This window comes from Leptidea sinapis, chromosome 23 (assembly GCF_905404315.1).
Source record: "Leptidea sinapis chromosome 23, ilLepSina1.1, whole genome shotgun sequence".
NCBI classification, from domain to species: domain Eukaryota; kingdom Metazoa; phylum Arthropoda; class Insecta; order Lepidoptera; family Pieridae; genus Leptidea; species Leptidea sinapis.
In genome coordinates, this window is record NC_066287.1 from 8,355,445 (window position 1) to 8,380,006 (window position 24,562).

The window sequence follows — 24,562 nt, forward strand, 5'->3', positions numbered from 1 at the left end:
GAGTTATCATACTGTTGAAGCATCATAAGGTCGAGGGTCGAGGTGATTAAATTTGCAGAAAAAAAATCACCCGTGTTTTAGTTTTCGATCCTTAGAGTATCGCACTAATATGGGACGGTATTTTCATCAAATTCAAATATTTGTATTCGAAATAGGATATGATATCAAATATCCTGTTTTGAATAAAATACAGACATATATTAGATAGCACAGTTTCTAGCGAATTCCCTTATGTGCCTATGTCACGTCACACAATCAAAAATATATTGAGAAGCAACAGTTAAGAAGTTTATTTTCTTTATATTTTCTATCAGTGATTCTTTAGGACCTAGGTTATAAAAAGCGCGAATAGCCCTCTTCTGTAGCACAAAGATTGTGCAGAGTTGCCCCATAGCATTATAGTATTGGACATAATTTTATGAAAATAACTAAAGTAAGTCGTAAGTCGCGCCGTATCTACGTCAGTTAATCTAACATTTTTAGCCGCGTATGCTGCAGAACTAAGTCTATAAGCCAATCCTTCAATATCGGGCTCCATTGTAATATGGTATCCAGAATAATGCCAAGAAATATAACATATTCCACCGGTTTTATGACCTCTCCATTTAACAAAAACCCTTGCGTCTAAATTTTTGACGTTTGGTACGGTAAATTTTATATATTTCGTTTTCGTTCACATTAGGTTATTAGAAGATGTCAGATAGAATAATATCGTTTACGTCGTCATACAAAACTTGGTTTCTTTTTACTTTGAATATCAGTGAAGTGTCTTACACTACCTTATGTTTTCTTTCTATAAGGTTATAAAGAATATTTCTACAGATAAGGAAGTGAAACGGTCCAAGAATAAAACCTTGTGGTACCCCGATACTGAGAGGTATTCCAAGAGATCTCCTGCCATTCACGTCAACCTTCTGAATTCTATTGTTCATATATGGAATAGCTGACCATATACTATATACCATATACTGACTTCCCATTGAGAGTTTACCCTTGACCAGAAAATGAGATTCCCTTCTATATCTAATCAAATAATTGTTGTAAATAATTACACAATTCTATATCCTGCGCAGATACTAATTTTTCTATAGTAAAAACTTCTCAACACTATGACCAACACCACGATGGAATTCTGAATGGATTGAAGCAACCAAGAAGAGAATTTGTTGGAAAAAGGAACAATAGAAAACTTTACTACTTATAGAAAAACTGCTGCCAAGGCTACAAATTTATTTTCTAAAAGGAAAAAGCAATATTAGTAAATTTTCTGTCTCACATAAATTTCCTCTTCAATGGAAACAGATTTAAAAAAATTGTGATGCGTCACAGGACGCCTGGCAGAATATGTACAGTGTACAAGTACAGACGCATTCATGCATTACAGAAGAAACATCGAAATTATTTTGTACAAGTAATAGGCACAAAAGTACAGATTATGACAGGAACTAAATATGGCATGATAAAAAATACAATATTACGAATGTTCTCCAGAAAATGATGTAATACTTATATAATAGTTAAAATAATTATGTAAGTTCTGTTTTACCACAATAAGCAGAACTTTTGAAATTCGGGTTATAATAAGGACAAATTTTAATAATGTAGGTTACAAGGTTAGAATCACTGTTTAAGCATTTGCTTAAACCAGTAAATATTCAACAAATGAAAGTATAATAATTATTAGTATTACATTGTTAAAAAAATTATATAAGTTCTGTTTTACCACAATAAACAGAACTTTTGAAATTCGAAGTTACCACAAGAGACTGGATCACTTGGCGTTGCGTAGAGACGTCGCTTCATTGATTCTTCGAAATCCACCTTCGCACGACACGCCACAAGTTAGGATATCATCCCTACCATCTGGATGTGTGGCGGTCCTCCACAGTGTGGTTTTCAAGGAGCTTTCTTCCACGTACTACAAAGCTGTGGAATGAACTTCCTTGTGCGGTGTTTCCGGGACGATACGACATGGGTACCTTCAAAAAAGCGCGTACACCTACCTTAAAGCCCGGCAACCCTCCTGTGATTCCTCTGGTGTTGCAAGAGAATGTGGGCGGCGGTGATCACTTAACAACAGGTGACCCGTACGCTCGTTTGTCCTCCTATTCCATAAAAAAAAGAGAAAGTACTACGTAATACGTATAGATGGCGGTATCAAGTAACACAATAAGGACAAATTTTAATAATGTAGGTACTAGGACAGACTCACTGTTTAAAAATTAAAACTGGCATAAAAATTGCAGTCCACAAAAAGATCTCATGTTGGAAGTTTTATTTAGAAGGCGCATATTCACTGTAATATCTACTCAGGGTTAAACTCAACAAGCCGAGTATCAAACTGAAGCTATCCCGTTTAATATGAACCATGATTGTGGAGAGGTTCGTCTCAATTATTTTACCTTCCTCCTAAGTCTGATTTCCCCAAAAACAGGCTTGAATTGCGAGAACCATTCTCGCAATTCAAGCCTACCAATAAATCAGTAATCTCAACATTACACAGGATGCCTGCTAGATTATGGGTACTAAAACGGCGCCAATTTCTGAAGTGAAGAAGTAATGTGTAAACCATTATTATGTTTCGGTCTGAAGGGCGCCGTAGCTTGTGAAATTACTGGGCAAACGAGACTAACATCTTATGTCTCAAGGTGACGAGCGCAATTGTAGTGCCGCTCAGAATTTTTGGGTTTTTCAAGAATCGTAACCGGCATTGTAATGAGCAAGGCGATTACCATCAGCTGAACGTCCTGCTCGTTTCGTCCCTTATTGTACTAAAAAAAAGCTATTTGCTGTTTGCGACTTAACTATAGCTATAGCTAGCACTCCAGTATTTTGGCTTAACTTAAAGAGCTCTGTGACTGTGAACTGTGTGACAGAAAATTTTAATTGTCCTTGAATATATTCTTTTTTATACAACTGTATACGTCCTGAAATATCCCATCCTCCTTTTTTTACATGTTTCTAAATATTTTATGTAGGTACTTAGGTAAAGATATTAGGTTAAATATTATTAAACTATAAGCAACACTCCTAATACTAATAATAGTTATGGGAAAAAGTATTTTTGAATACAGTTCACACCTTACATAGAGTTCTTTCATAGGCTTAGTACGATTATGAATATAAAATTAAATTTTTCGCATGGGCATAATTTTTTTCCGCTGTCGTAACTTTTTTTTAAAGCTCGATCGTTACTTCTACAGTTAAGATTAAAATTTACAAATTAATTAAAAAGTTTTGTAGAAAGGAGTTTTCATACATAAAATAAAATGGGATAGATTTTATACGAGGAAAAATTTATGAGTCCATACGTCTTCGCATTGACTTCTCAAAAAAATATTTTAAATGGTTGTTTATTACTTTTAATAACCAGTTTTAATTATTTTCATATCAACTTTTGTCAAAAATCCAATAGGCTGTATTCGCGTACGATACGTTAAAAAGGTACAGTTACAAAATCGTGCCATTTTCTGAAAGTTTGTTGAAATAAACATATTTAATTATTTGATTAATTGTTGTTACTATTCCCACAACTGTTTTGAAAAACATCATGTGATACACAGGTGTGTAGGTTGTTTCAAAATCATAACAACGTTTAACGTTTGCATTAACGTCTCGTAAGCAGTTCTAGATCTTGTCTTAAGTGATTTATCCCTTATTTATACATATACCCACAAAAAGTAGATCAACATGAATAAACATACTAAGTGGAACTTATGAGCACGACTAGTACTCCACTGTCGGACTTTCTTATACGGTTTACTACACGCTTGGCGTCTCTTTAACGTTAAATTCTCTTCGATATTATTGATCACCCTGAACTTCGGCACCGAGACATTAGCGATAACGATAACAAAATAATATTTACATGCGGTCTTCACTCATTATATAACACAACAAATTGTTTAGATTTTAAAGAACGACATCTCAAGTCAATTTCCTAATGTGCAAATATTGGGGTTGAGCAGGTTATCGACTGTTAAGTAGATCCTGTAGATGTGATGGCAAAGCCAAATTGGCTTCAAAGAAACTGGGCGTCATTAATAGAGCACGGCAATACTTCAAGCCGGCCCACATACTAGCGCTCTACAAAGCGCAGGTCCGGCCACACATGGAGTATTGCTGTCATCTCTGGTCTGGCGCACCCCAGTATCAGCTCGATCCATTTGACCGCGTGCAACGCAGAGCAGCTCGAATTGTCGGGGACCCAGTGCTCTGTGAACGGCTGGATCACTTGGCGTTGGGTAGAGACGTCGCTTCATTGTGTGTCTTCTACCGCATTTATCACGGGGAGTGTTCCGAAGAGCTGTTTAACCTGATTCCTGCCGCCGAATTCTACCTTCGCACGACACACCACAAGTTAGGATATCATCCTCACCATCTGGATGTGTGGCGGTCCTCCACAGTGCGGTTTTCAAGGAGCTTTCTTCCACGTACTACAAAGCTGTGGAATGAGCTTCCTTGTGCGGTGTTTCAGGGACGATACGACATGGGTACCTTCAAAAAAAAAGCGCGTACACCTTCCTTAAAGGCCGGCAACGCTCTTGCGATTCCTCTGGTGTTGCAAGAGATTGTGGGCGGCGGTAATCACTTAACAACAGGTGACCCGTACGCTCGTTTGTCCTCCTATTCCATAAAAAAAAAATGTACCTAACAAGACACACTAAGGTTTTATGAACGATACGTCACTCGAACAGTTGGCTCAGTGTTCGAGTCACGCATCGTTCATAAATTTTCTTTACAAATCTAATTTGTGTAATTAATCCCATACTTTAAAAATAACAAATTGTTGATAACACAACAAATTAAAACGCATACCTAAATATAATTTTAAAAATTTTATTTTCCGATTTAATTACATATTTTGTTTTACTGCATATTAATGTTCGCCGCCTTCTCATTCGCTTCGCATCCGTTAACATACATGTTAAAGGTGATTCGTAACAATCCCAGACGAATATGAGGAAACAATTCACATACCGAATTGGATCCGACATCGTACGTGGTGTTATCTCTGTTGAGTATTATTACTCTGTGTCCATAATAATCAATAATAGACCATAAATGTACATAATAACATCGGACATAATAGATTGTTACAAATTACCTTCATCAATCTCAATGTATCTCCGAAAAATAACATTTCGATACTATAAAATATGCACAAGTTGAATGCTTTTAAATTTTCATACATACAAAGCAACATGAAGACGAGTGATCAAATCTGATGCTGCGGGTGGTATTATCTTTAGTATTTACAAAGAGTACATACATTCTATAACAATAATTAGGAAAACATAATTTTATTCGGCAGTGTCAATAGTTTGTTTCGTCGCTATTACAAATTCCAATTGAATTATATTTTATTTACACACCGCTATGTGTTACATGAATAAAAAAAATCTACGAAATATTTATAATATAATGAGTTATTAAAAACGCGCGGTCATTCATCGTTTGAACATTTAATTCGATCTTTGGTTACAAAATGACCGCAAGAATATTATTTACCAAATAAAAGCATGCACATGGCAATACCAGTAAATACTGGTTCGATTGTGTAACTAGATATGTTATTACAGCCCGTGTCGTCTACAATAGGTGATATTGAGTAAAGCTCGCGGCACTACTTGATACAAGTCTACAGCACTGAAGTACATATTTTTTTTTAAATGAAATATTAATAAGGCACAAAGGCTATCAGCCAACACGACAATGGTCACGTAAGCCTCGTACAGATACGATTCGTTTCAATCATTTTTGTTGTATTTATATCATGTTTCTCACCACCAGATGAAGTTATGGAAACGAACGTGTATTATGTCCGTTTAATATCAACATTTTCAGTACTTAAACAAATATTAAATACATTATAAAAAATAATTACAACCACAGATATACAAGAATAAGCAGACTAAAGAGGTCCTTTTAAAACGCGTGTCGCTTCAAATAACATAAAGATGTGTCAATAGCCGTGATTAAAGTGGTTAAAGTTTTCCAATTACAGAGAATAATACGACTCAGTGTGCCGCACAATGCCGAATTGTGCTGATGCTTAATTTTAACATCAATTAGTTTTCAAATGCACCAAAAGAGTGCGCTAAGTTCAATATTGAAAAAAAAAAATGTAAAATGTAATGTTTGTCCTTCATCGATACTTATATTTATTTCTTAACACAGTGTGAATTAACTTTTATTATTTTCAAAAAACTACAACGAAACTAAAGGTTCACAATTTTTTTTAACAATAAACAATATTACTAACGATAATTTCGACCAATACTAGAACAAAGAAAAAACACTTGCTAATTTTCTGCCACTGAGTTGGTATCGAATGTACGCATCACGCGGAGGCAGTACTTTTGAGAGTACTCAATTGTGTGAAGCGTTGCTATAGTTAGAACATTCAACATTGAGCATAGTGCCGCAAACCTAATGCACTTTGGTGCTGTAATTGGAAAACTAGCAATGTATCGTGTCCGGGGCTATCAATACAATACAATGCACGAATATTAACTTAGTTTTTTCGAATCAATACCAAGACGGAGATAATTTTCGCTGTGTTAAGATTGATATAACTGTAAGAAAGTATAAGAGAATTACTAAAAAAAACTAAGAAATAAAATTATACTTATTATAACTATATCTATATTTATTATTAACTATAACTAGGAAATATCTTTGGTCTGCATATTCCAAAATATCTGTGCAATAAACGAGTCCCAGTATATTATAATTAAAAAAATAGAATAATAAGCAACTGCGATCTAATTGTCTGTAATTAATAAATATTAAAACAGCCTATTGAAATAAGATAGCATAATACGAATCTAATTAATGTTAGGGTGTTTCTTAATTGAACATTATTATTTTACGAAGACCTATTGTAAGAAGAATTACATTACAGATATTTTCCTCCCCTCAGACTAGTTTATAAAATAATATCTACACCAACGAAAATGACAAAATACACTATGTAGGAAATTCATAAGAAAAAACTAAATTGGAACGGAAAGTTTGTTAAGGCCTCAGGCCACTAATCGTGCCGTTGGCAACAAGTTCTATTTGATCTTATAAACGTGGTCTAAGGCTATCTATAGAGCGTACTTAGGGTTTGCTCAGTCTTTACTTACGTTAATCTTTGCTGAAAAAACGCTAACTTGACTTTTGCATTGGTCTGTCTTAGCTTAAGCTCAGTATAATTTCTGCTGTCAAATGACTATAAAAACGAAACTAAAGATTATGCTAAGCTTACACTTAGCTAAGTTTTACGTAAGTAAAGTCTGAGCAAAGTATAAGTGCGCTCTATAGATCTATAGATCTCAGCCCTAAAGTCTGGGCGAAGCTATTCGATGCATCTTTTATATTTACAAACAAGCTTTAAGAGTGATGAACATCCTCAGCAAATTGTTACTATGGTTTCTTATAACAAACAGATTTAAAAACAATTAAAAATGGAACTTCACTACGACAGTAGCCCGGAATAAAATTCAAAATGCATCAATGCACTGAAAAGAAGCATACACCTTGAAGAGTTGTGAAATTTTCCCTAACACTACGCAATAATTATATTCAAATATGACTTAAAAATCTTGTGTCGTAATATGGCAAAACAATACTTCTGAATATTTACTATTTGCAAAGTGTAGACGTCCAAATTATTACCTATCTGACGAAGCCAACAAAGGATTGTACAAGACTTAGATAATTTATACTTCTAGATAGAGTCTCTTGCTGCTAATCAACCGATGTGAACAGGTCAGGTTTAATATTTTAGTGTGCGTGGCAAGCAATTTGTATGGCACTTTGTGTTAGTGTGCGTGCATTGCTCAAAATAGAGGTTGACTCTAAATTCCATTTATTTTCAACGTTTTCACAGCTGTCATAGTCTATCTAAAGGTATAAGTGATCTAAGATTAATTGCAGTCATCATATTATTATAATTAATATGTGTATGTATGTATGTATGTTTATGTCGGTGGTCATGTAAAACAAATGATTGTAACAATATTACAATAATCACAACAATTATTCTCTGTTAGCACCCACGAATTGGCGCGGCGTTGCGTCACTAAGCCATGCTAAACAATTACAAAATTTAAACTAAGCCTTAACAGCTATTATTTGTACTGTAACGAGAAAAGAGTGTTATTTTAAATAAATAAAAATACATTTTTATATGAACGATTAAGCTCATTGTCGAAAAAGCTTAAAATCCTTAACTATGTTAGTTCTACTTAGCTCGTATAGCTCCAATTAATTTTCATTCAAGCGTATGGAGACAGCCTAATATAGTTTAGGGTTGGCACTTGTACAAAAAAAGACCGGAGCTATGTCATTTATATTACTATGTAGTCTAGCCCAATAACCGGTGAAATATAAACATTAAATACCTTGTGAAATCGACAGGTTACTTAAATCACCCGATCTAGTAACATTTACAACTATTTTAAAATCATTGTTAAGTCATTAATTAAGTCATAATAAATTTTTAATGGCGGTTGATTTATGAACGTAACAAAAATACTAATTTTCTATAAGGATATTGATTTTAATACATTTATCACAAGTCCGGCAAACCATATTGTTATTTCTTATACCTAAATAATTATATTAGGTGCTTTTGTTATTTATATAATATTAAAATTATTAGTGTATTAGTAATTTCTTACATAATTTATACGTCTAGATAGAGTATCTTGCTGTTAGACATCCGATAAAAACAGGCCGGAAATATTAGTTTAGTGTGCGTGACAAGCTACGTCTTACACTCGCGATTTGTATGACACTTTGTGTTAGGGTGAGTGAATTGCTCAAAATAGAAGTTAGCTCTGAAGTCAATTTTTTTCGACGTTTTCACAGCTGTCACAATCTATCTAGACGTATAACTGATCTAAGAGTTATTTATATAAAAGCCCGCTGAGTTTCTTGCGCCCGTTCTTTTCGGGTCTTGAGGCATACGATTTCCAATGGGTGGTAGTTTTGACGTCCAATAAGTGATTTTAAACTCTATTTTAAAATTTGAATATTTTCTTACAATGAGGTTTATCAAACACAAGTGTGAGTTCATAGAAGAGTTCCATACTAGTATCTATCGATCGCGTGTTATAATCATGTCAGCTGCACACAATTTTTTATCTACACACATGACGTGAACCCTATAAGTAAATAATGTATTCATAATCGGTAATATTATAATTTTATAAAAATTTGTGGCAAATAAAAAATACACAATTAATTATTGTAATAGTCTTTTTAATAAATGCAGTGTTAAGTAACTCCAAGCTTAAAATTACTTCTCCCTGTCATGTAATTCTATATTCAGAAAGGTAAGGTAAAGACAAAAAGTTTTAGACTTGCGAGTATTTACACTGCGATTACTAATAAGTCAGATAATGTTGTGCATTAATGCAACATTATTTATTTAGTATCCAGTTACTATAACCAAAATAATTTATATTTAAAGAAGTGGTAAAGTTGTCAATCCATATACTATTGTGGCTCGACACACAGAGCGCTAAAACTCGAGAAATACGTCGGATTTTTTTTGTAATAATGAACAGGCATACAGGCAATTGGCTTACCTGATGGAAAAAGGAAGACCAGCGGCCCATGGACATCAACAATACCACAGGTCGAGAGATGCGTTGTCGTCCTTTCAGATTGGAGTATGCTCCATCTTAAGGGTCCCCAAGAAATTTGTAATTTAAATGTTTTGAGTATTTCCTGGATTGAAAGAATCATTAATGGGATCACGCGTTTAAAATTCACAATTCGAAGTCCATAAATGTTTTTTGTGCGGACGAAAATTATTTATGTATTGGGCGGAGGTGATGGACTAAAATCAAATGAACCCCACACTCGTCCAGTGATCGGTGATATAGAACAAGAACAGAAATAACGCATTTCGCATCAATCTTCCAATTCATATTGGGTCCTGATTCGTGAGAAGCGTAAGAGACTATAGTTAGTGCTATGAAATAAAGATCGCCCACTACTCTATACTAATATAATAAATATGATTAGTTTTTTTGTTTGTTTGTCCATCTACCAGTTGGATTTAAATAATTACTTTGTATTTGATTGCTAGATTCATGAGGATGCATAGAATATAGCCTACCTATACTAAAAAAGCATGAGATGGGTAAAAGTTGCCGATGAGGTGCTTGCTTAAGTTATAGACAAAAGACTACAGAATAAGGAAAGTATTAGTCTACAACTTTCAGATATCGAAAGAATAACGCTCTTTATATATAAACCATGCAATTTCCGCGCGTCCGTTTGTAAAATGTACCACAAAGATATTGTTGACCTTCAGTACATACAAAAAATCCGGCGCAAAAGGGACTATTTCTATACATAAGCCACAATATGTGTATTATGAAATAAAACATTATAAGCGACTGCAACCGCGAGGCACACTTATTATTTATATAAAATAGACTTTTGTTCTTCAGGGTCTTCACTCCTCGATAAGCTTCAGTCTCTTAAATAGAAAAAAATACCACATTGGACTATCAAATTGATATTGACATCAAATACTTGAAAAAATCAATCTTGTACATCGATCCCACCCAAAGATACATTTAAGCCTTAATGTGATTAGTATTTATATTACAACTTTGTTGGAAACTAATCACTATAGTTATAGTATGATGACAATCCCTCTCTGCTACGTAATTATCCCGCTTAACATGTTTTTCTATGATAAGTCGTATAAAGACTAGAAAATGATTATTTATTATTTAATATAACACAAATGCTATCCTAGACCATGGAGACTATCTATATGAACATAGTCCAATTAAACATGAAAAGTGTTGAATGGTGTCGATAGACTAAAGTAATCGATAAAACAACCAATAAAATTTATGAATAATGTTTAATATTTCAGTAAAATATAATTTTCATACAATTCAACATTGTGTGTGTCCGGGGAGGTGTGTCACTGTCACTTATAATATATTTGCATAGACACTCTTTTACTTACGCTAATATATCGGCTCAAATTTATACAATGACGTCAACGAATACTCCCACTTTGTCCCAGTTTCATAACATGTCTCGTTTTTGCATAAAAACGATAACGTAACGAAAAAACATCACATATTTTGTCGCGTCGACACATAACGCTAACATTTAATATACTTACAGCGATGTAACTAAATAAACTATGCAAATATAGAAATCCTAAAGGGGATGCACAAGCGATGAGTGACTTGATTACATAAATAAATATTATGATTATAATAGAGGAAGCTATGATACAGTGAGTGGGCGCTGTGCACGGCTTAATTAATACTTAACAAATAAATGCCCTCGAAGATGACCTTTACACGTATCGTTAACATCACAGAACATAACTAGCGATGCGCGCTGGCCATACAACACCATAACTTAAATTAGGCCATAAAACCCAGTCGCAATATAGTTCACAACTTAGTAGTCAATTTGATACATAAAACTAAAAATGTACTCTCATCGCCCATATGACCATCATTTATTCGTCAAAGAGGATGACAGGCCATATGAGCTTGGAAATTTGTAGCTCATATATAACTTAAAGCAGGTGGAACCAAGAGGCGATCGCGCATCGCTACACAAAAATACTGCTAAGCGGGAAACGCGAAATAAATAATCGAGAGGCGGACTAGAGTAGTGTCGCTATCTGACGTCGATCCACAAGCATGCGCCGACCACGCCCCACAATCATGATAAAACGTTCTCTTTTACCTGGCTCAGACAAGGATACCTTATATGTATATACAATGCGCTGTTCGTGTGTTTGTATTAATTAAAACATTTAAAAAATCTTTAAGATAGTCATATCGATATCGTCCATAAGTACTGTCTCTCTCGTCCAGACCAAACCTAAGCCGTTGCTAGCACAGATGGAGTGTGGGTACGTGGTCGTCGCCGCACACGCAGGCGGGTGCTCACGGCGAGGCGTGCGGGGGAGGCGCAGGGGGCGCAGGGGGCGCGGGGGGAGCGGGCGGCGCCAGCTGCAGCCGTCGGGGCTCCTCCTCCTCCTCCTCCACCGCTCCCTCGCCGTCGTCGCCGCTCTCCTCCCCGCCCTCGCCTGACCCGGATCCGTCACCCATTTCGCGCGTCTCTTCGTCCTCGTCTTCCTCTTCGGGACATAGTTGATAAGCTCTACGAACCATAATAATATAAATGTTTGCGGCGAATGGATAAAAATTTCCTATATGAACACAAAGACGGAATACTCACAGAAGTGTAAAAGGCTGATTATGACTGTGATTCAAAATTATTCAGTTCAAAAGTCTTGTAAAGTTCCGTTAGTCAGTACTACGTAAACGCTAAATATATTGCAGACAAACGGTTTCGTATACGGATGTAACTGGACCAGTGAACGCATATAAAACGTGTACCTAAGCAGTCCTGTGACTGAAATGAGCTGAAAAGAGTGTAATTGGTATTGAAGTCAAGGTCGATATTAGGATTTTCTTGTTTTGCGGATTTCTAAATAAGTCGTCAAAAGCTCAGCGATTCGATCAGCGTCCAGTCATACGCTTTTGCCCAACGTGATTTACGTGATTGGTTCTCGCCATGACAGATTACGGTTAATGGTACGCGCGCGTGTCTTTTTGCCAATTTTTGTCAGATACGTGAACGATGTATGCGTCAGGTGTGAGCGGACCAGTCATAGTAAAAAAAAGTTGTATTTTTACAATTTTTACACTATAAATATTGGCTAGATTAGTGTATTTCGAAATCATTTTAGAATATTATATATATTTGAAAGTATGAGATTCGAGTGTTTCATGCATTAAAATGTTATAATGTTTTAGTAAGTATATCAATATATTATGTACGTAGCGTATCATTTAATGATTTTGTGACTTTACACTATTGTACTGCATGGAAATATTTTTTCAAACAAATTTTATTGCAGGTGTTGACAATAATATGATAACATGACAGTTAATGAATCTCCGTCAAAAATTGTAATAAATGTTTATTATAACGTGTATCAAGAAAAAGTTCGATTCAATATTTTTAATAAAACACGAAAAAAAGTTGACTATAGTTCTAGATAATTTTTATGATATTTTTAATTTAATATAATTAATTAATTTTCACCAGAATATTTATTAAAAATCACAAAAATAAAGAGCACAAAACTAAAACAAATTAATCGATATTGTTAAAAAGAAAATGTAGAAAACCTCATTGTTACAGCACTAAAAATAACTTTATGTTTGAAATATTTATATGACGCACTTTATTACAAGCATTTAATTTATGTTCCGCGAAAAATCGTACGATGAGTGGAGCAAGGAGTCTCTTCTTGCAATGTAATGCATACGAGTTTATACAAACTCTTTTTAATTTATTTATTTTTTAATAAAATACAAATTTTACAATATCGTTTCATAGCAATAAAACCACATAGGTTTGTACTATTGCTAAATTAGTCTACAGAGTCACAACAACAAAAGAATAAACACTTCTATAGCACATAAAAATATTTCAAATAAAAATTAAAGTTATTATTGCAGTTAACTGTTAAACATTAGCTAATAAAAATAACCATATTACGTGGGTCGATGATCAGTCATGTCTCAGAAAGTATTTTTTTTTAATTTTGTTTTTATGAATCAGTCTAGTCTAGGACCTATGTAAGCTCCTAAGCGTTCTTTCACCGAACGCGTTGGATGCATGAGGCACACGCAACCGGCTTAGACCCACAGTGCGCGTTTACACAGTGTGGTCTATAACTGTTTTAAATTTATTATTAAAAAGTTTTCTTCTAACATTGAACAATCAATTTGCATAAAAATTGGTACAAATACTTGACAATGACTTAAAAGCCCGCTTTCGTTACCCTAAAATATACATTCAATCTCATTTGATCTTGAACAGCTTAAATCTAAAAAAAATTGCGATTTCGGTCTAGTGAGAATCTAAATTAAAAATAATGTGAAATGAGAAAGGCCCTAGTTCGTATAATTTTTATATAGGAGAAGAGTTGAAAAGTAAAAAAAAAGAGAAAATTACTAAAAACACGGCAGAATACCATCCTACAAAAAGCGTGAAATTCGGTAAAAAAAATACAGTACCACTTTTGCCGACACCAAGGTACCACAGCTAACGGACCAACTACAAGTTTTTAAGAAAATAAAGTTAATATTTCATAGTTAAATAGTGGCAGCAGTGATCACTTAGCATCAGGTGACTGTATACTATTCTCTAAATGAATAAATCGAAAGGCTACAAATAACTGTTTATAAAAAACTAAACGTAAATCTTACTTCTCTAATGTTTTTCTCGCGGAGTTGCTGCGTTCCAGGAAATAGCCGCTAGACGTTTCGTTGGAGGTGCCAGGTGGTGACCACGTTCCATACGAGCCATAACCAGGACCGTACTGAAACAATAGTTATTTTATATATATATATATATATATATGTTGTGATTGTAGCAAAAGAAGAAAAAATGAATTAAAGTTTAATTGAATTGAATGCCGGTATTATTATTTAGTATAAGTTCCGGCGTTTTCATGCTATAAAGTTCTCAAATTACCCAACCAATTTTATCACACATAATCATAAAAACAGTTAATTTGCACGAAAAAGATTGTATGACAATTGGCGGACTGTCAGTGTCTAATAAAATGCTAATAGTTACTCAAGAAATGTATATTCAAGCTTATTTCTACCTACTTCTTTATTATAACTGTAGGAAAATTACCTTAAGATGGGCCACGATTTAATTTTGTCGAAGGTAGATGGTATGAATTTGAAAACTGAAAACACATGAGTATCGAACCTCGGCTAAGAGAAAGCTATAGTGAATAACACAATACTGAAACCACCAACAGTTACCGTTGCATTTTTATTGATAAGCATTGCTTAAGGACACTGTTGCGCCGTTTGACCTGGCGTCAGCAATTGCATTTTCGGTTACTGTTATCGTAAAGAAGCCACTATTCATCGCATGTCACGATTCGATCCAATACTCCTTCATTTATGTACCGATTCAACAAGACAACACAAGTTTCAACACGCATTTCTTTCTGTCAATATTGTTTTTGGTAAGGTAACGTTAAACCGTCCCGCTAATTCCTGGGTAGTTTGGTTCGGATCGGCTTCCACCATCTCGTTCAATTCATTGTTATTCACCTGTGTGGGATTTAATCCCCATGGGTCGTTTTTAAATCAGGGTTTCCATCACGAAAGCGTTTAAACCAAAATCGCACGGTGCATTCATTAGCAGTCTCCCCTCCAAACGGGAGGGGGGATCGATATTGCGAGCTGTTTCTGCTGCGTTAGTTCCGCGTCTGAACACGTATTCAAAAATCTCACTTTGTTGCACTTTCTTAAAAGAAGAACTATATAGGTACCATCCATGTGAAAAGAGTTTCACTCAAATATCAACCACAACCCATGTATGTTCTAAGTCAATTCGAAGTACCTATTATAATGAAACGGCAAATTCATACTAAAACTCCTATTAATTAATTGAAAGGAATATTTGTAAAAGATTAAGATAATAAGATTCTGCCGTGAAGCAGTAATGTGTAAGCATTATTGCGTTTTGGTCTGAAGGGCGCCGTAGCTAGTGAAATTACTGTGCATACGAGACTTGACATCTTATGTCTCAAGGTGACCAGCGCAGTTGTAGTGCCGCTCAGAGTTATGGGGTTTTTCAAGAATCCTGAGCGTCACTACATTGTAAAAGGCACGGTGTATCAATAACTATCACCTGAATCTCCTGCTCGTCTCGTCACTTTATGGTATTTGGTACTGGAAAAGGGCTTCTGTTTCCCCAATTAGACCTCTTAATAGGGTCCATTTTGCGTGCAGTGTTGGCCAGTCATTCGAACCAGCCCAGCTCCTTCCAGAAGTTCAGAACACTCCTGGGGTGTTCATAGACTTCCTGGAGCGACCTTGTATTTACTAAGGATTTTCCCCGTTGGTTGGCCACCGCAGCACATTCCAGGATTACATGAGAGACCATTTCATCCTCGGTTAGACAGCCCCTGCACCTAGGACTGTCCGTATAATCTGTCTCGTCACTTACTGTCACTGTTACACAAATTGCGTGCGTACAAAGTATAGTCAGCTGCATGAACCTCTAAACGGCATATGAAGTCCTGGTACATGTTGCTAGGATGACACATGATTTCAACCGCTATGAAAGACATTACTATCACCGCTATCATATTTATATTCTCATGGTGTTTGTGTAGTAATAGGTCGCGCGCATGACGTCACAATTATTCAAGTTAACTCGCGTCATACATTAGAAAATCTCTTCTTCAACTATGATCGCCTGGTACCAAAGCACTGTATAATGCTTCCTTTCTCATTTATTCCAACGTTAAATCGTATAAATTTATGTGTTTCTATTTTTCGTTTCAACGACTTCCAAATCACAACGATGCTAAAGAAGTGATCACTTCAATAAGTTACCCGATCTAGCTCGTCCTGCAACCACGCCAGCAGCTGCCTCCAGCGGCGCCGCACGTCGAGCTGCGTGTGCAGGGCGCGTGCAGCCACTCCCGAGCGGCACATCACGCCCACCAGCAGCTTCACGCAGGCGTACGTGCGCTTCTGGTAGTGGCCGCGGGCACGCAGCGCGGTCTCCAGCAGACCGACGCGCTCCTCGGACACGCCCTACAAATAACATAAGATAGACTATAGACCTCAGCCTTTATGCAATGAATAGTTATTAATTATTTAAAACTATTTTAAGAATGCCCACGGGAGCAGCGGATACAACTGACAAGTTCTGACTGATGAAGGGGATGAAGTTTATCTATAATCCCTCAATATTGAAATTAAACTTCTGTGAGTATAAATTTTGCTTTTTTGTTAATGTTAAAGAGAAACGTGCTACATGTTGTAAGAAAATGAACCACTAAAGAATTAAATTAAAAAGATTAGAAGTTTTCCTGAAAATGCACCGTCTTTGAACCAAGCTCTCTGAGGCTGAGATCTATAGAGTGTACTTAGAATTTTGCTCAGCCTTTACTTACGTAAAACTTAGCTTAAGGGAGACCTTTTTAAGGACACTCAACAGGTTACTCTTACTCGTTTAAGGATTAAACTAAACAAAATGTGGTACATATTATTGCTAAATTGTAGACCCGCTTAGAGATTTCCACAGTTTGCAAAAGAGATACTAGTTAGATGGAGGATCCAGCAAGCTTGTACCTTAATTGCATTGTGCACGCGGCGGTGCTGCCACGAGTCCTCCATGAGCAGCAGGCCAGAGAGCGCGTCGCAGTGTCTCCGCAGCTCGTGGCAGTACGCGGACGCCATCTGCCACAGCAGCTCAGCGAGCGCAACCCTCGACCAGCCGGCGTGCTCCCAGCACAAGAACTGCAGCAGGCGAACACCCTCGTCGCATCCGCAGCACTCCTCCGTTAACTTTTTCATGTAAGTACTGAAACAAAAATAATACGAGATATACAACGTGTTTATGTGTTATAATCTATAGTATTCTGTTGTCTCCGACCTACTACAAGACACAGATATCCAAGTAGCCGACGACTGGTATCACACATTATTGTATTGCACAAAACAGAGACGCGCGGTGTAACTAATTTAAGGAGACCTGGAATCATCGAATCGGTAAACCAAGCAAATATAACACTCATCCCGTAAAATTAATCGAATCACAACCTTTCTTTTATGTGGGTTATTGGAGTATTATATACATTGCCACATTTACTCCAGTTGTTTAAAATATTCTTGGTCCATAAGCAACAATGTAAAACAAAATTATCATAAATTGTAATATTTATATCAGTTTAGATTTGATTCGGACAGTGACAGTTGACACTCAATTAAGGAGAAAAATTTGCTTAAATTGTCTTTAAGCACACTCTTGCCGTGTCAATGATAAGTCCATTGAATATGTGTATAGAACGTAATTTTATGACACGCACAAATAATATTGCTTTCAATTAATTGGTAATAGAATTTTCGAAATCGGTTCAATAAATTCAGAGATTACCCCCTACAATCTCACTAATTTTATCTCTTTATAATCTTAATATATTATATAAATGCTAATGTTCGTACGTATGTCGACGGTTTTCTATATCATCCGCAAATTCCATCCAATTCCCGTTGGGATGGCAAATACCCCTCGGTCATAAGGGAGTTTGGAAGTCGGTGGTTGTGGGTGGCAAAAATGTGAAATTATAGACATCAGATGTCTCATCAGATTCTCTCCTTCTCTAACTAATGTAAACTTCTGTAGAATTTTGAAGATCTCGGGAATGATCTAGAAAGTTCCAGAATGTGTGCGACTGATGTAATCAATCTAGAAAGTTCTAAGGCTTTCTGGAATGATCTAGAAAGTCCTAAGGCTTTCTGGAATGATCTAGAAAGTCCTAAGGCTTTCTGGAATGATCTAGAAAGTCCTAAGGCTTTCTGGAATGATCTAGAAAGTTCCAAAATGTATGCAATCAATGAAATCGTTGCGAAACAGTCTAAGAAATTGTAAAAATTTCTGAAATGATCTGGGAAGTTCGATAAAAGCGTGCAACTGATAATAATAATTTTAAACATGCGATGTAATGTAACCCGAGCAACGCACCTCGCCCTATTGTAGAGCAGGTCGGCTGCGGTGGTCGAGAGCGCGGGCCGCGGCTGGTGCGCGGGAGGCTGCTCGGCGTACGGGTTGGGCATCACGGCCGCGTCCAAGACCGCGGACTGGCACCGCGCGCTCACGTCGCAGCACCGCACCAGCGCGGATATCACCTGACAACAAACACGACATTCTTACACCGCACTCTGCATCTGTCAAAAATACTGTCAAACAGAACGCGTATTTTCTCATTATTGCTATCAATATCGTAATATACATGTTTCTTTTGTCTGTTGTAATTGAACTCCTCCTAAACGACTTGAACGATTTTAATGGAACTTTCTGTGTGTCTTCAGGTAGATTCGTAATTGAACTACCTCCTAAACGGCTGGAGCGATATTGATGATTTTTTTTGTATGTTCCAGTGAATTTGAGATTGGTGTGTGTCTTCAGTTGGATTCGAGAATGGTTTATTGAACTACCTCCTAAACGGCTGGACCTATTTTGATGATTTTTTTTGTGTGTTCCAGTGGATTTGAGATTGGTTTAGATTCTCAATTCCGTCCACATAATATAATTCTCCTGCTCATGTGTATGTTAGTGAAATCCTTCTAACGGGTGGATCGATTTTTCAAATTTAAGACGTACGTTAAATGTGTACAGGACATATTCTGTCGGATTCACTCGTATATAAATGAAATTGGAGAGTCTGTATGTAATATTGAAATAACCATTTTTTACTACTTGTATGTGTACGGTGTATGTGTGTATATATACGGTACATACACCAAAATAATTTTTTTTACAATTTGTCTGTTTGTTCCGGCTAATCTCTGGAATGGCTGAACCAATTTTGACGTAACTTTTATTGGCAGATAGCTGATCTAATAACCAAGGCTACGTTTATTTTAGAAAAATAAAGTAATATTGCAATGAATAACAGTCTAGCTATAAAAATAATGCATTGGTGTAACATAATAAATACACTTTTAACTTTCATTTCATAACACGTTTCATATATTGGATGCAGCACCTTACAAACTACTTTGTTATGTATATTACAGCCACTGTAAAATACTCTATTTCTTCTAAAGAGCTCTACTTTTTCCCAACATATTATTACAGTAGATTTAGTAATTTAAAAGAAGTATTTATAGCGACGATTCAAAGGCGTTATTAAAATGATTTTAAGCCTAATTGAATAAAGTATATTTGACTTCGAAAAAATATAAATTTATAATAATAATAATTGCAATAAATTATTAAATACCTGGTGTATTTTCGCTGACTCTGGGTATTGATATTTTCCAACTGATGAATATGAATCATCCATACAAACTGATAGAACAACGTCCAGAATTTTGAGCTGTAATAAAAATTATGACCTATTTTATTATAAACAGTACAGATAATAATTAGGTGAATAATATAATACTTTGCAGTTATAATTCATATATATGACTCATCACACAAGTTAAAGTAAAATACAGTATGAACCTTAGATCATTTATATATTATGGCTGTCACAGTATATATACTGTGACAGCCATAATATATAAATCATAGTCACAGTATATACACTGTGACAGCTGTGAAAACGTCGAAAAAAATTTAGTTAGAGTTAACCCCCTTTTTTGAGCAATGTATGCACACTAAAGTATTAAACCTGGGCTGTTTTTATCGGTGCTCTAACATCAAGAGACTATCTAGACGTATAAATTATCTAAGGTACACTCAATTAAATTGTCTTTAAAACTTCTTCAAGCAGCAGTCGTTTTAAAGTTTATTTGAAATGTTAAATTGGAGCCGTTTGATTTTCTAACAGCCCAAATGTGTAATAGTTATATATGCAACTGTTGTGTAATAAGGGGCATTAAAACACGAATGTGGGTTAATAGTATCACATGAGTATTTTAATACCTAATTATCAACAGTTGCATACAGGACTTTATCTACACCCATAATATGAATCCTCTATAAAAGATTCTGTAACAGCTTACTGTAACCTAACATCTGGCGGTGTGCTGTCAAAACTTGAATCGCCCATTTTTTGAAAACAAAACAATAAAAATATCGAAGAAAAATGGCGGGGATTCGAATGACCTACTTTTTTTTACGGCGCGCGAGGTTCTGGTAGTGTGGAACGCGTGTAAACGAAAACGCTCTTTTTTTTAAATTCATATAGATGCCACACATCGAGTAATAAGAATGTGGCTGTCTGTTGAAACTCTTTGCGCATGAAGGGAGCGAAAAAAAAGGAGTGTTATTTATAAATTTAATACAATATACAAACGGATGATGTAATGGTTATTAGGACATTCGGTGTTTTAATGTTAGCAATAAGCTAATTGTTTCAGAATCTAATATAGGATTTAAAGCATGGGTGTAGATAAATAAATAAAACGGAAGTCACCTCGATAAGTTGGTACTTCTCGTGCTTGCCGAGCAACGCGTACGCGTGGAACAGGTTGAACAAGAGCGGCAGGTGGCGGTGCGAGTGAGAGTGCGAGTGAGAGTGCGAGTGCGAGTCGTGGTGCGACACCGCCAGAGCTCGCACGCTGCACAGCAGCTGGTCCGACAAACACGTGGCCTCCTCGCGGGTGCACGAACCGTAGCCGTTGTTCACTACACAGGATGGTATCATCTTAATATATATAAATTACGTGACACGTTGTTTGTCCGCGATGGACTCCTAAACTAATGAATGGATTTTAATGGGAATTACTTAATGGAGTGCAGTTTAGTCCAACTTGAGAGATAGGATAGTTTTTATTTCCAATATTTGTTTTGTATGGACATGTTTTCTATGAGAGAATTTATTGACGCACGCTTTGACAGTTCTACTGTGAAACAATTTCATTATAACAACAAGGAGCATATGCTACGAAATAATTCTTGATGTTACGTTACAGCAAATTTTTTGTGCCTATTTAAAGCGCCACTCGCGAGTGTCCAGAGAACTAATTTTGACGTATAATACAAATGGCTGCGAGAGACACGTGAAATACTCTGAAGTATTTTTGAATTAATTTTGGTCGTTTTCCGTGTTATTTATACTTCAGGAATCAACGTTATAAAGTACATATTTTTGTTGTAAATAGTTTTGTGTCATCACTAGTTTAAGTACCACAGACTATCAAACAGGCAGAAAAGCACTGACAGTCGCCAGTCCAGTGGTATATAGTAGAGTATTGTATTTTCTTTGATTAACACGAGTGTTACAATTTAAATAAAACACTTTTAAAAGCATTAAAACGCGTGTGATTTTGCATAGGTTTAATTTTCTTATTATTTTAATTAAGATGTTTCGAGACCTTTCCATATCAAGTATTCAGGGTCCTTTTAAAAAGTTTTATTTGGATACAATACATTGCCATATAATAAGAAGGAAAAAAATATTCAACGTGAAAAGAAGGAATTTAAAATATTTGCTAATAATTACCAACCAACGCGTTCACTACAAAGTATGGCATTTGGGTACATATTTATTTATACTATGATATATAAATATATGTTATCGTATTTCATCGTCTCGTTTACTACCAATAGCGTCACTATTTAAATATTAAATGCCTAAACTTGTTTTGCGCGTTAAAAAGTTAATAAAATCACTATCAAAATTATTATTAATGTAGGCATAATTCTTAAGTAATAAAGTGTGTAAAAAATATACTCGAGTCTTATTCAAATCATATGCATACATCCTATTCATTGTAGTCACACATTTGATGACGCCCAGACTAATTAGAAAGCAATAAGAAAAATGATTTTATGGTGCCAATAGATAATAATAATAATAGTGGCACACTTTTTACACAAATTATCTTGCCCCAAGTTAAGCATATATAGCCTGTGTTATGGGTTACAAGACAACGATATATTTAATACAATATATTTACTTAAACATACATAAATACATTTAAACATCCATGACTCGTAAACAAACATCCATATTCATCATATAAATGCTTGCACCTACCGGGATTCGAACCCCGGACCTCTAGCTTAGTAGGTAGGATCGCTAACCACTCGGCTATACAGATAGTCAACTTCTTTAAAAAAAATCGTAATGAATATATAAATACCTGGAGGATCTTGTGTTGAATAATGGGCAAGAAACACGATTACTTTCATGAATACTAATCGGACATCTGCTGATGGACACGAGAGCAAATAATCACAAAGCCTGAAAAACAAAATATTATTTCACATAAATGATCAAACACACATGTTGACTAACATGATGTGCATGAGCACTTGATAAAAATGAGTGATGTTTAGCAAGTTTTACGTTTATGTTTCGGTTTTATATGGAATAGGAGGACAAACGAGCGTACTAGGCACCTGGTGTTAAGTTATTGGAATATCAGAGGAATCACAGGAGCATCGTCAGCCTTTAAGGAAGGTGTACACACTTTGTCCCGGAAACAGCGCATAAGGAAATTCATTGCACAGCTTTGTGGTACATTGAAGAAAGTTCCTTGATCCAGATGTTTGGGATAATATCCTAATTTGTGGCGTGTCGTGCGTGGAATTCGGCGGCAGAAATCAGGTAAAACAGCTCTTCGGAACACTCCCCGTGATAAATGCGATAGAAGACACACAATGAAGCGACGTCTCTACGTAACGCCAGGTGATCGAGCCGTTCACAGAGCACTGGGCCCACGACTATTCGGTATTTGACCAGCTCTGCGCTGATACTAGGGTTGCGCGTGTGGTGTGGGTTTCGTTAGCTTTGTTTGACCATACTGTAATTGCACTTAAAACAATATTGTTTTACAGATCTCTAAACCTCGGTATGTGCGCGTTTAATAGGCACTCCATCAAAAAAACCTATATTTTGTTTTAAGCGAAACCAACCTGTGTGGATGCTTGAAAAGTTCCGAGGCAAACCACGCTCTTACTGCTTGGGAACACCTCATATGTTGACATAGTATATCATACCTGAAATAAAGCGTTAATATAAATTTATATTGTTTTGTTTTGTAACTAAGTATTTTTAATTGAAAAAAAAAGTACCAATCTGTTGCTGGACCCCGTAAAGATTTTTTGGTATGAAAACCAACTTGAAACAAAAATTTGGTGGCGATTTGTATAGCTATCATCGACATTTCCTCGTGCTCTTGGCTCTGAAATATACACAAATGATTATTGGTTAAATTTTTTAAATATCAATAATGCTGGGAGTGGCATGAATGTGTTACTGTTGTAATTTCAACATTTTCGTGTACAAAATAAAAAAGACAAGTAATCAATTTTTTAAATAAATTTGAATGATTTTGTAATTCAAAGAATTTTTGAAAGCCTTATGGTGCGATATCCAATACGTTTAGACTTCGAAATGGTCGCTTAGTACCGATAACTGCATTAAAGGGTTAGATTTTTACATATCATGAAGTAAGCCAAATGGATGGCCATCGTTCGTTAACATTATATAAATCATCAATCTTACGTACACAGTTGACTCCTAACACCTACATATTCGCAATGCAAACAATTCACTCAAACACACTGCGGTAAGCGGGCATAGGATACTTACTTGAATGCCTATTGGTCAGGTAATGATTTTAACAAAAACAATTTGTTATATTTAAAGTGATATCCCTCACTTCTGTGGTTAATTATACAAATTTAATTTGTAACCAAAATTTATGAAAGATGCGGAACTCGAACCCGCGGCCTCTAGGGTTGCGTCCGAGCGCTCTTTCTTGGTTACATTTGAAATAACTGAATCTCAAGACAATTTACTATATACAATTATTAGGTTTGATCAGGTTATCAACTGTAGACCCTGTAAATGGAGCCACAACCTGAGAATTGAACAATATTATACCAAAATTTACTGCCAATGCATACTCGAACAGTTGGCTCAGTTGGAACGACCGCTCGGACGGGAAGCGAGAGGTCGCGGGAATGAGTCTCGCATAGTTTATAAATTTTGGTTACAATTTTAATTTGTATGATTTCAACATATCGTAAACAATCGTTACGGGCTACT

General features: G+C 35.7%; 1 protein-coding gene across 1 annotated transcript in view; it reads right to left on the minus strand.

Moving 5' to 3' along the window:
• Positions 1-4,825: 4,825 nt before the first annotated feature.
• The window catches only part of LOC126971282 (probable ubiquitin carboxyl-terminal hydrolase FAF-X), a 62,517-nt gene continuing 42,780 nt past the window's right edge, over positions 4,826-24,562 (minus strand). The window contains exons 41-50 of the mRNA XM_050817508.1: positions 23,584-23,693; positions 23,425-23,508; positions 22,650-22,750; positions 20,978-21,189; positions 19,835-19,930; positions 18,574-18,737; positions 17,181-17,412; positions 16,437-16,640; positions 14,277-14,389; positions 4,826-12,153 (exon numbers count right to left, since the gene is read on the minus strand). Of these exons, the coding sequence (XP_050673465.1) occupies positions 11,937-12,153; positions 14,277-14,389; positions 16,437-16,640; positions 17,181-17,412; positions 18,574-18,737; positions 19,835-19,930; positions 20,978-21,189; positions 22,650-22,750; positions 23,425-23,508; positions 23,584-23,693 (1,533 nt within the window). The 3' untranslated portion in view covers positions 4,826-11,936. The remainder of the gene's footprint in view (positions 12,154-14,276; positions 14,390-16,436; positions 16,641-17,180; positions 17,413-18,573; positions 18,738-19,834; positions 19,931-20,977; positions 21,190-22,649; positions 22,751-23,424; positions 23,509-23,583; positions 23,694-24,562) is intronic.